Source organism: Sinocyclocheilus anshuiensis, unplaced genomic scaffold, assembly GCF_001515605.1.
Source record: "Sinocyclocheilus anshuiensis isolate Anshui unplaced genomic scaffold, SAMN03320099.WGS_v1.1 scaffold166, whole genome shotgun sequence".
Taxonomy (NCBI): Eukaryota; Metazoa; Chordata; class Actinopteri; order Cypriniformes; family Cyprinidae; genus Sinocyclocheilus; species Sinocyclocheilus anshuiensis.
The window spans coordinates 550387-563413 of NW_015546050.1; the positions used below are offsets into that span (position 1 = coordinate 550387).

The 13027-nt window shown below is 41.2% G+C and overlaps 1 protein-coding gene across 1 annotated transcript in view; it reads left to right on the forward strand.

Moving 5' to 3' along the window:
* LOC107699145 (neurexin-1a-like) overlaps positions 1 to 13027 on the forward strand; it is a 162232-nt gene that overhangs the window by 60865 nt on the left and 88340 nt on the right. The window contains exons 7-10 of the mRNA XM_016500329.1: positions 3600 to 4041; positions 5938 to 6321; positions 8091 to 8294; positions 12809 to 12835. Of these exons, the coding sequence (XP_016355815.1) occupies positions 3600 to 4041; positions 5938 to 6321; positions 8091 to 8294; positions 12809 to 12835 (1057 nt within the window). The remainder of the gene's footprint in view (positions 1 to 3599; positions 4042 to 5937; positions 6322 to 8090; positions 8295 to 12808; positions 12836 to 13027) is intronic.

Below are 13027 nucleotides of genomic sequence, written 5' to 3' on the forward strand. Positions count from 1 at the left end.
TATCTTCAGACATTGTAGGGAGGACCCACGGTGATATGCAGTTGAATGTCACCATGGTGATGAGCGAAGGCAACGGAGCCAATGGAAGAGGAGCCCTAAGTGCAGATAGAGAGCCAATGGACCAGAACGTTAGTTCAGAGCTTCGGAGGCCACGAAGGAGCTGTAGCGACAACCCCACGAGGTGGAACCAGGGTACCGGAGGGCAGAGGTGGAACCGGAGTGACTGAGGGCTGAGGCGGAGGAAGGGAGGAGCCAGACAGAGCAGTAGCGGTGGAGAGATGGAGTGTAGTGGACGGCTTGCAAGTCAATGGCGTAGGAAGGGCGAAGTCTTACGAAGGTGGAGTCGATGATCTGAAGGAGCCCGGTGAAGTCATAAGACTGATGGTCCCTGGTGGAGCCGAGGGAGGAAGGAGTGAAGGCAGAGGAGTCAGGGCGATGGGCCGAGGTGGAGTGACGGGATCAGTGGCCAGATGCGGAGCCAGGAGATCCATGTGCCCAAGAGGAGCTGTCTCCAGAAGGCCCGAGGTGAATCCACACCACTGAGAGGAGACAAATGAGACAGCGGAGACTGGGTAGATGGACAGGCAGATTTTAGAAGAAGTGGCAGGAGAGGGAGGTTGGGTGGGTACTCAGGAGAACAGCAGCTAAGCGCAATTAGCAAGGATTCGGGAAGTTCAGGTGATGTAGGAGATATAGAGTCTAATTCGGGTGAGAGTGGAGGGGGCAGGGAACCAACATCTCCAAAATCAAAACAGTCATTGATTAAAGTTTTCAGAAACTCACTGTCGGCAGTGGGAGTGTGGGTGGGGCTCCTTTCCATCCCCTCGTATTCCACCAATACTCCCATGATGATGAATGGTGTTGTCGGCTCACATACCTGATCAGACTTGTGAGGCTTGGGCGCTGGGATGGTGATAAACTCAGTCGCTCCTTCATGCACTGGCTCACACAATGTGGTGGGCTTGGGCTCTCTGTGTGCGGTGGGCTCTGGCAGATGCTCCATGCAGCTGGGTGGTTTTTGGCTGGGCTCTGGATGGGGAGTGGGGCTGGTGTCCTCATTTGCTGGGCTGAATGTCATCGCCGATCCGCAGGAACTTAGCACCCACTCCAAGTAAGCGGTGAAGCTCTTTTGAGGTCTCTTCCTGGACAACTTGGCCTTAGTAGTGATTTTAAGTCCAGTGTGGAGGAATGTACAAAGGCAGTAGCCCGGGAAGTGTGTTTGATACGCAAGATCTAAAAACTCTTCCAAATGGTCCTCAAGGGAGCGATCTCCCTGCTCCAGGCACAGAAACTGAACAGCGGGATTATCCATGTTTTTTAAACACAGGACGAGATGTAAACATCCTCTATGTGCGAGCACGTACCAATTGAGTATTCTTGATCTTGACACCTGCATGTACTTTTATATTATTACAGGATGGAATTATGGGAGACAGGTATGTAATCAAATATGGGAGAGTAGGTACATCATTTGGGTCATCAGGTGGGCTCCCTCTTTCATTGATGTTTCGTTGATGAGCCCACGACATCTCCAGAGGGCTCAACGATAATACCTGGTGTCCCAGGTACACCCCCCTCAGCCCCATTTACCCCCTTGCTATTTTGAACCCAGTTAAAGTCCTGCCTCTTTATCCAAAGCCACTGGCTGCTTCTCTCAGCTACCGCCGATGCAGTTTTAATAGTTCAATGCAAGCTCTGGTATCTAATTCCCAGGTCTCTTAGCAAGTTGATAGTAGACGATGCCACAAATCCTCTGCATCCTACTTTCATTGGATGAATTTCAGTATTCCATCCATGCAACTGTGTTGCAGCAGCTAGCTCTGCATATCTTAGGTATTTACGCTCATAAGCCTCTTCCAATGACTCTTCCCAGGGTACAGTAAGTTCAATGATGAAGACCTTCTTTACAGAGGGGGACCTGAGAACTATATCAGGCCTGAGGGTGGTGGTTGTGATCTCTGGGGGAAAAACTAGCTGCCGACCAATATCCACCCGCATCTTCCAGTCACAGGCTATTCGAAGCTGGTCATGCACAAGTGATGTAGGTCTGTTTCTAGTAACTGCCCCTTCACGGACAAAGCTGGCTTGCGGGAAGTCACTCATTGGTGGTAAAGAATTGGTGTGGAGGCAAGGCTCTTAAGGACTTGGTTGTGACACCACGTGTAACGACCCTGGGTAAGGCTGAATTTACACTCCTTCAATATGTGCTTGAGGGAAGCAGGGCTGAAGCAGAGAACACACCCAGGATCTTCACCCCACCACTGATGGAGGTTAGTTGGTGTTGGAAGGATGTCATAAGTTGCTCTGATGATAAAGCTGAGCTACTTCGCTTCCATGCTCCACAGATCCTTCCAGCTAATCTTCCTCTTCTCCACCCTATCCCACCGTGTCCACTGTCCCTGTTTACCAAAGGAGACTGCCCTGGCCCACCTTGCTGCTTCCTCCTGTCTGTGTATTTCCTCTACCACCATCTTCCTCCCTTGGCTTTGTTCCATTCTGGACGTATTGTTGCTAATCCAAGGCCTCCTCTTCCATGCTGAACATGCCCCACAATGTCTGCATGTTTGATTGCTGTTATCTCCTCCTCCACTGCACTGGCTGGTCTCCATTTGTGGCCCGCTACCAAAGCTTGTGCATTGTTACTCAGCACTATATCTTGTGATTCATCTGAAGTCTCACTTTAGCACACTTAAACTCTTCTGTGAGACTAGTGAAGGGCAGTTTGAGAACAGAACTTCCATAGAGGCCTATGTTGGTAAAACACTGTGGAACTCCAAGCCATCTCTTGATTTAACCTGTGATCACTCTGTCCAGTTTCTCCACTGTTGAGACTGGGACTTCATAAACTGTAAAGGGCCACAGCACCCATGGTAGAAGGTCAAACTGCAGACACCAAGTCTTCAATCTTCCAGGTAGTTGAATGTTGTCAATGGCCCGTAGTCCATTACTGACCATGATGATGATGGGAAAAGAATAACACAAAAATACACTAAATGTACGATGCAAAAAGGTATGTCATAATAAATCACTGGGGTCCGGTGACGAAGATGAAGGTTCAAATAGTTTAATAATATCCACAGGTACATATAAAGCAAGGCAGGTAAGTTAAACACACCCATACACTGACGAGACCAGATAACCAATGAGGCAAACAGAGGAACTTAAATACACCGGATAGCAAAGCACACCTGAATGAGATAATAAAATCAAATTAGAAACCATGACATCTAAGCAAAACAGCAACAGTGACAAAATGAAGTCCAAACATAACATAACTGTGACAAAGCCCTTCTATGGCTAAATATTAAAGCTATGCAATTATTTTTAGAGTAGTGGTTGAAACAATGATTTATTATTATTATTATTATATATTTTTTTTAATGGCTGTTCCATATTTCTCCCAAAGTCATAAATATGTGGTTATGGACTTATCCTGCAATTAAATAATTGAACAAAATTGATCTTATTTAATTTTGGTGAAAAATACACTATATGCTGTCAGTCTATCCTCTCATTGATGTAATGGTTCTGCAAACACAGTTTAGATCAAAAGTTTCTCAAAGTATTTCTGTTCAACTGACACTGTTATATATTTATAGGTTGTGTATAAAAACAATGACGTTCGAATGGAGCTGTCCAGACTGGCTTTTAAAGGTGACCCCAAAATGAAGATCCATGGAGTCGTTGCCTTTAAGTGTGAGAATGTTGCCACATTAGATCCCATCACTTTTGAGACACCAGAATCGTTCATCACACTTCCTAAATGGAACACTAAGAAAACCGGTTCTATTTCCTTTGACTTCCGCACCACTGAGCCCAATGGACTTCTCCTCTTTAGCCATGGGAAACCTAAGCAACAGACAAAAGAGGCCAAGAGCCCTCTCACACTTAAGGTTGACTTTTTTGCCATTGAGATGCTGGATGGTCTTTTGTATCTGCTGCTGGATATGGGATCAGGCACAACCAAGACACTGTTGGTGAACAAAAAAGTGAATGACGGAGAGTGGTATCATGTGGACTTCCAGAGGGATGGAAGATCAGGTAAAATGTTGCTGACTTATGTAGAGTTAGTAACAGGTGTGTATTTCATTAACCAACTATGTTTCATTGTTACATACATAGTTCATGTTGCTGTGGTTAAAAGCATGGTTTGTTGTTGTTGTTAGTCTCTGGTATGCATTACATGCAGAAACATATGCACAGAGATGTACACTAAAAAAAGAAACAGAAAGAGTAGTAGTAGTATTTTTACTTAATATTTGCCCATAGGAAATTCCATCGTTCAATTAAAAAACAAAAAAAACAAAGAAGCACAAGAAACAAATGTTCTCTCCTTACTGTATGAATGCACAGTGCAACTCAGAACTTTTAGAAAACAGGAACATTGTCCAACCACAGTAAATTTGTATACTGCTTTCTTTATAGTACTTATAAAGTACTTTACTGTAGACAGAGTTTTTGGAAATACTCCCCCTCCCTTTGTTGCTCCTGATTCACTGTCCTGCAACACAGAGACACCACACGACAGCTGATGACAGCATATTTATTTTATTTGCATCTATTTGTTAGCATGTGCTCATGGCCAAGGCCTTGAAATGTTACACTGAAAATTAGATTTGGCCTCCAGCTGTGTTTTCCACTCCGTCTTGAGAGCTGATAATTACTGTACAATAATTGTTTCGTTACTTTGGCTTCACGCTGTGAGTGAGAGATGACTGACACAGGAGCAGTGACCCCGCATGGGAATAAATAGCAGCTGGGTAGTCTGTGAAAACTTGGTCTACATAAAAACAGTGGACATACAGGGAGGTGTCAAGACAATTTTGCATGATATTCTTTCTTTTCTCATGAGAACAGACATACATGTTTGTGGTTGAACAGTGAAGTAATGCGTTTCATCAGCTAATGCTAATACAGATCAGTCCTGTCCTGAAGTACCGCCACCACTGCAGTTACTGAGTGCAACTTTTAAAGGGGTCCTATTATGCTTTTTCACTTTTTCAACATTAGTTAATCTGTAATATTGCTGTTTGAGCATAAAAAAGATCTGCAAAGTTGCAAAGCTCAAAGTCCATTTCAAAAGGAGATATTTTATTTAACAGAAGTCACTTTTCAAAAACTACAACGAACGACTCGATTGGACAACAACGCATATGTTCCGGGATTTGTGATATCACAAATATCGATGAATGGTACGAGACCTGGTTGAGCTGCACTAGAGAAGGCAACGAGTGTTATCACTATGACAGTTGTGCTCTTAGAACCTCATACAGACAATATAACACAGAAATGTATGGTCTTTGTGTCTTAAGTATAAATATACAATAAGCTTTTGCACAACTAAACAACATGCCATGATTTGATATCAAATGTCAAATGAAAAATGTCAGATGACAGCCAATAGCTTTGAGGTGCAGATAGTAATGTTTGTCATCAGTTTAAAAATATGCACAATTTCTGCATCGTACTGTCATACTGTTTATACATTGAACACTTTGCAGTTATGACAGTACGACGATGATCTTTGTTTCTAAATGTATAAAGTAAAGATACAGTGCCAATTTAGCAAACTTTTCTTAACACAGCCCATCTATTCACAGTGAAAGTATCCAAAGGGCAATATTTAACACACACACAGACACACATAGAACAGGTTCATGTCATGACGTCAAAGTAGATAAATGCAAAAATAAAATAAAATAAAACCCAACAATGGTGTTAAATACATTTAATTCTAATTTGAAAACTTGCTTGTGAATGGTAATTTGTATCATAATGTGTTACAACTGTGAATACATTCATTTATTAAAAAGTATATAAAGATGTATTCATAGGAAGTGTTACCAGGTATCTTATTGTACTTTCAATTATTGTCTAATATATAACAGGATTTACTTTGCACAGTCTCACATTTTCTCTTGCATTGCTGAACTGCAGGTACCACCTGTATTAACACAATTCGCACACCATACAAAGCCCCAGGAAACAGTGAGATCCTTGACCTGGATGATAACCTGTATCTAGGAGGACTGCCAGAAAATAAAGCTGATATGGTGTTTCCTACTGAGGTGTGGACTGCTCTGCTCAACTATGGTTACGTAGGCTGCATCCGTGACTTATTCATCAGTGGTCAGAGCAAAGATATCCGCCGCATAGCTGAGGTGCAGAAATCAGCAGGCGTAAAGCCCTCCTGCAGCAAAGAGGCTCCCAAGCAGTGTCTCAGTAACCCCTGCCAAAACAATGGAATCTGCAGGGAAGGGTGGAACCGTTATGTGTGTGACTGCTCCGGGACGGGCAATCTTGGTAACTCCTGTGAGAGAGGTGAGGCTGACACTTGTTTTAAATGCTTATTGCTTCTTATTTCTTAAATATTGCAGAAATGTTGTATTATATTACAGTTTCATTAAGATGAAGGTTTATTGTTATGTTGTAGCTGTTATTTGGGACAGGACAATTTGTGTGTTCCTCTGTCTAGTCTTTGATTTTTGGTGTGAGATTCCCGACATCCATGCTGTACACTTTCATCTCTCTCGTGTCAGTGGAGCCACCATGCCTATGGGATGACATTAGTCTCAAAATTATTAACACGTTTACACAATTATCCGTGAACTTATTTGTGAATACAAATGTTTTCTTTTTTGATAAAAGATAAAATGCTGATAATTTACAGAAAAACTATATGAAGAACGTACCAACATTTGTATGGCAAACTTTCTATTCTATGTAAAGGCAGGCATGCCCATTCTGGTCAAGTTTATATCTCTGTGAATTGATTGTAAACATTACAGATGTCTTTAATAACAAATACTTTACAGACATACTGTACACTGATCAGCCACAACATTTCAACCACTTACAGATGAAGTGAATAACATTGATTATATTGATACAATGGCACCTGTCAAGGGTTGGGATATTTTAGGCAGCAAATGAACAATCAGTTCCTGAATTTCATGTGATGAAAAATGGTTAAGTGAAGGTATGTGAGTTTGTGAGTTTGACTTTGGCAAATAGTGATGGCTAGACGACTGAGTCAGAGCAACTCCATAACATCAAGTCCTATGGGGTATTCCTGGTATGCAGAGGTTAGTACAGTACCTACCAAATGTGGTGCAAGGAAGGGCAATCAGTGAACCGGCAACAGGGTCATGGGTACCCAAGGCTCATTGATGCACATGAGTAGCGAAGGCTTCTGGTCTTGATCACACAGAAGAGCTACTGTAGCTCTAACTGCTTAATGCAAACTTAATGCTGGCCAAGATAGAAAGGTGTCAGAACACACAGTGCATCACCGTTTGCTGCATATGGGGCTGCGTAGCCACAGAACATTCAGAGTGCCCATGATGAGCCCTGCTAACCATGAAAGCACCTATCTGTGGAGATGGGTGTTGCAGTAGCGCTGTGGTATCTGGCTACCAGAAGCCGGATGGATTGCAGTCCATGTCAAATGCATGTCAGAAGGCGTTTACACCTGGTCTTTTTTGCAAATGGATAGCTATCCAATTAAAGAAAGCACATGAAGTGGCCCCCAGATCTCAATCCGATTTAGCATCTATGGGATATGTTGGATCTGATACATGGAGACCCCACCTCATAACTTGCAGAAGTCTATACTGTCTAGGCAGGTGGTTGTAATGTTGTGGCCGATCAGTGTATGTCTTGAAAACTAGTCTTGTTCAACTGATGCACAGCACACCAGGTCATTTTAGGTGTAGGGGTAGCTATCCCTGTTCCTGGAGAGCTAACGTCCTTCAACTTAAACCCCATTCAAACACACCAGCTAATCAAGGTGTTCAGGGTTACTTGAAAATTACACACAGGTGAAGCAGGGCTAGAACTAAATCTAAATGTAGCTCTTCAGGAACAGGGTTGAAGACCCCTGGGCTTCGGTTTCACTTCTCATATCAGTACATTAAAATTCAAATATTCTATATTGGCTGTAAATTTGTTGTATCATGCACCATTTTCACTTACATTGTGGACTGATAAACTACTTTTCACTGAAAATTTATATGTAAAAAAAAAAAGCTCTAGGGGGGAAAAAATTTGATTAATGACATTACAGTATAATCTTTGCCTGTCATCCACAGATGCCACAATCCTCAGTTATGACGGCAGTAAGTACTTGAAGGTCCAGTTATCTGTAGCTATGCATACAGAGGCTGAAGATGTTTCGCTACGGTTCCGATCCCAGCGGGCATACGGCATTCTCATGGCAACTACTTCTCGAGACTCCGCAGACACTCTACGTCTGGAGCTGGATACAAGTCGCGTCCGGCTCACGGTTAATCTAGGTATCAGTAAAAACATTCTGTCACACCCCTGTGACCAAATATACTCAAAGTTGTTCATATCTAACCAGAAATTGACATTAACCCTTAAATGCATACCTCGGGTCTTTAGCAACCCGGGAAATCATTCACTACCCTCTCCCGCCTTCATTTTTTAAAGTTATACATCATCTTTCTTAGTATTCCTCAAGCTATTCATTATAAACAATATAACAAAAAAATAAAAAATAAAATAAAATATAAAAGAATGTATGTTTTCTGTTGAATTTGTAAAAAGTGTATAGGGTCGCTAGCGACCCAAGGTATGTAATAGTGTAAGTATATTTTTCCTGCGCAACAATAATTGAATATCTGATGACTCAATAAATGCAATTCACCTTTACTCCTCAAGGTGGCACTGTTTGATAGACAACAATGACGTGATGTTTCACTCATAATTACTGCAGGCATAAAACAAAAGAATATCATCAGCAAAACTGAACTGGCTTGAATGGCTTTACTGCAGAGCAATGACTGTACGCAATTAAATATGTCACTGTCATTTGATGGTGGATGTGGTGAATAAGCTGCCAGCGATCAAAATGTTGATTTTGAAGTCCCTGAAAATGATAATTTGGGAATATGGTTGAGATCTTGAATATGAGCCAGATGTAGCCTACTGGGGAAGTGCGCTCTGACGATGGCAGTAATAGTAAAATCATCTGCTCAAATTGAACCCTTCTAAGCTTCAAAAGGTAACCAAATATGCTTTATTTTATTCTTTTGTAATTGTTATTAAAATATCAGGAAAACATTATGCCATTGCAGCAGTTAGAGATCCATCCGTATTGGATATATAGGTCCAGGTCGCTAAAGACCCGAATATGTCATAATGATTGGTGAAACATCCATGCATTTAAGGGTTAAACAAGACCTTTTTTGTTACTGTGCTGTCATGCGCTAAAATGTATCTTGAAAACACATCACACACAAAAACACTATTGTCTTTATGGTGGACATGCTCAGAGCCCTTCAATGCTCCGAGTCTGCAGGTCTCCATACACACTCAAACACCTCAGCTGTGCTCTGTGTTAAAGGAGAATGCTCTGTGTTGTATAACAGCCCTCTTTTTTGCCATTCCCATCTGAAAAACACCCATTTCTCAAGGCATGAACACTTTGTGCCCTCTCAGTTTTACTTTGAGTAATACATTCACAGGAGAAAGCTGTGCACTTTAGATATCCACAGGTTTTTACTATATCTAAAGGCTGATTTATTCTGTTGTGTCTGACCTAGACTGTAGCTTCCACGCTGTGCCCTACTATACGTGGCTGTTTGCGGGCTGGTTTAAGTGCATGTCAGACTACAGCAGGGGTGCCCAATCCTGTTCCTGGAGATCTACCTCACTACAAAATCCAGCTCCAGTCCTAATCAAACACACCTGAACAGCTAAATAAGATCTCCAGGAGCTGCAGGAACTCTGCAGGAACGTAAATCTCCAGGAACATGATTGGGCTCCCTTGGAATAGTGTAGTTCTGCAGAGCCTATGACAAACGTCCAACACGTAAATATATATCAAGTTTTAGTCTTTCACATTACCATGTCTGAATATAACAGACAAGACAACATCTGTGAGTGACAACTGCATTTAAATATGGATGTGAATCATCTAAATTATATTCTGTATGTTTATAGAATACTGAAGCCACTCAAACCCTGAAGGTTGACATAGTGATAACCATATTAACAATAGTAATGAAAAAAAAAATGTATTCGTATTCAGATTAATGTATTTAGCTTATATATCAGCAGCTATATCACTGTTAGTAAACCACTTTAAAACCACTGAGACACTTTCTTTATGTATAATTCTTTATATAAAATTTACAATAATGTTTATTTACAAAAATAAATAAATAAATACATATAATCTAGTTATAATTATTATCAAATGAACACTGTGTAGAGAGAGGGCCTTTGCACACGCAGCTTTAACTGATGCCTTGAGAATGAGAAGGGGTTAAGATTTGGATTTGACTTTGAATTTGGTTTTTATTACCTGAATGAAAACCTGACAGTGTGCAGCTCACACTCCCAATGTGAATGCTGTTAACCTGTTAATATGACCACAGAAATGAAAACGCCCACAAGTCATTTGCTCAGTGAATCATCACCGCATTGCATATTTAAGTGCTCCTCTACAACAGTATTGTGAGGATACTGTTGGTTCAGGTTTTTCAAAGTACTTTTTACCTCTGAGCAAAGAATGAAGAAGAAATTAATATATGCCTGGGCCTTAAAGGGATAGTTCAATCAAATAAGAAAAGTCTGTCATCATTTACTCTTTCTTTCTTCTGGGGAACACAAAAGAAGTTATTTTGACAAATATCTCAGTGTTTTTTTGACCATACTGTGGAATTCAATGGAAGTCAGTTTCAATTTTTTGGTGAAATATCCCTTTAAGTCAGCTGATATTTAAAGTAGATTAGAGTCTACAATTCACCTGACTCTATATTAAATTAAATGATTAAAAGGTTTTACAGTGTAAAGCCTTGTACACACCGGGATGATTATCGCGCGAGCTTATCGCCGACATTTTTTTACGTGTCTTTTGTGTTCATACCCAAGCGATTTTCGCTGACGATGAGCCGCGTGAACGTGCAAATTCACTCCCTGACATTAGATGGCACTTAATGAAAAAGAGAAGTACCCCGGTACACATCGAATCCTATTTGATCTACAATTCCTCTCCATAACAACTCCCAAAAATCTCGATTTTTGTAGTCGCTGTCGCGTTTGTCATAAAGTCCTTTGTGTTCAGACACCAATGAGACCAGCAGCTCTACATTCATCTTGCCTCGATGCATCTTCTTGGTCTATATACTTCCTCTTCGTCGTTAGGTATCAATGTGTGCTCGGCAAGACCGTTTTGTGCTTGAGTGCCACCAAGTCATGTCTTACTGTAACTTCAGCAGCTCCAGGCACATGAACAAAAGCGCCAATCTCATTGGTCGGCCAGTTTTTAACGCGGCACATCAAACCAAAAAAACGAGCCTGAGACGTTTTTAAAAAAATTACGCTTTTACGATTCACGTTTTGCGCGTCGGTGTGCACCCTCACATTGGCGACCTTTGTTTAGTCACGAGGCGTTAAATGTCGGCGATAATCGTGCGCGATATTCGTCCCGGTGTGAACAAGCCTTTACTTTTAGAAAGAGCATTTCCTTGCATGATGAGCCAGCTCTGGTCTTTGGCTGTGTGCAGCCCCTTCTCTGCTGAGGTTGATGGCACACTAGGCTAAGTCACTGCTTCTGGTGAACTTGGATGAAATATCTCAATAAATCACTACCTAAAAACAGACATACTGATTTCAGTGGAAACTTGTCAAGAAACATTCTTCCTTACCTTTTAATCAGGAATTTACTTTATTTAATTGCAAAAATGATCTAATTCATGAACCACCCACAGTCCAACTTAATTTAATCAGGTGCTACAATACATACTATAGCACTGCACATTTTTTATACATTTTCTTAGAACCTTGTTTATAAGAACATGGTCTGAAAATTTTGGGTGAGCAGCCAATATCAAATAAATGTGCATTACCAGTCAATTTACTAGTCATTGTCGCAGCCTGACCAAAAGTATGATGCTCTGGCATTTCCATTCTTAGTCAAATACATTTCCACTTGCAATCAAATCTGTACATATATAGATAAACAACAACAACAACAAAAATACTTGGAACTTTCCATGAATAGGGTGCATTAGGATACAATAAACCAAAAAAATTAATACTTTTTTACTTTTAGAAATTTCACAAACTGAACTTCTAGTCAGACAAACCAATCTAACCAACATGCACTGCTTCGATTCATACACCTGAAGCAAACTTATTAACATGTGAGTGACGTGATGTGTAGCATCCCATTTATCCTATCCAAGTGCACACACACAGAGGATTCGGTGCCTTGCTCAAGGGTACCTCAGTTGTGGTATTGAGGGTGGAAGAGAGCGTGGTCATTCACTCCCCCCACCTACAATCCCTGCCGGACCTGAGACTCAAACCCACAACCTTTGGGTTACAAGCCCAATTCTCTAACCATTAGGCCACGACTGCCCCACAAATGTGGGACATCGTGGGCAAAACAGACACCCAGAAAGTGGCTTCACTTGACCTCATTCATCAAGATCAATGCATTCAACAGTATAATTCATGGGAAATATAAGGATTAGCTACAAACCAACAAAATAAAAGAAAAAGTCTTCTAGACTCTTTTGTACCCTCTTTGGGGAAAGTGCCACTTAAATGCTGCTTAATTGGCTTAAAAAATATAGGAGTAATTATTTGGACAATAGTCCTAGAAAGAGTTCAATGTAACAGAAGGGCATTTGAGTGAATGTGATGGCATGCGTGAGCATCAGGATCATTGGTGTTCTTGTGTGTCTGTCCCCAGAGAAGTGGGTTATGTGCTTCAGTGTCTGCAGATGTTACTTTGAAGGCTGAATTTACATGTAATTTATTCTTCCCCATCTAGACTGTGACAGGATAAACTGTTCCATGAGTAAGTGACACTCTCTTCTTTCATATCTTCCATTTACTATTGTTGAATGTTTGCTCCCTCACGCAATAGGACATTGCATTTTTTTGCTTAAAGGGGTCATAGGATGCTACATGCACTTTTACAAGTTGTTTGAACTGAAATGTGTGTTGGCAGTGTGTGTACACAACCACCCTATAATGATAAAAATCCACC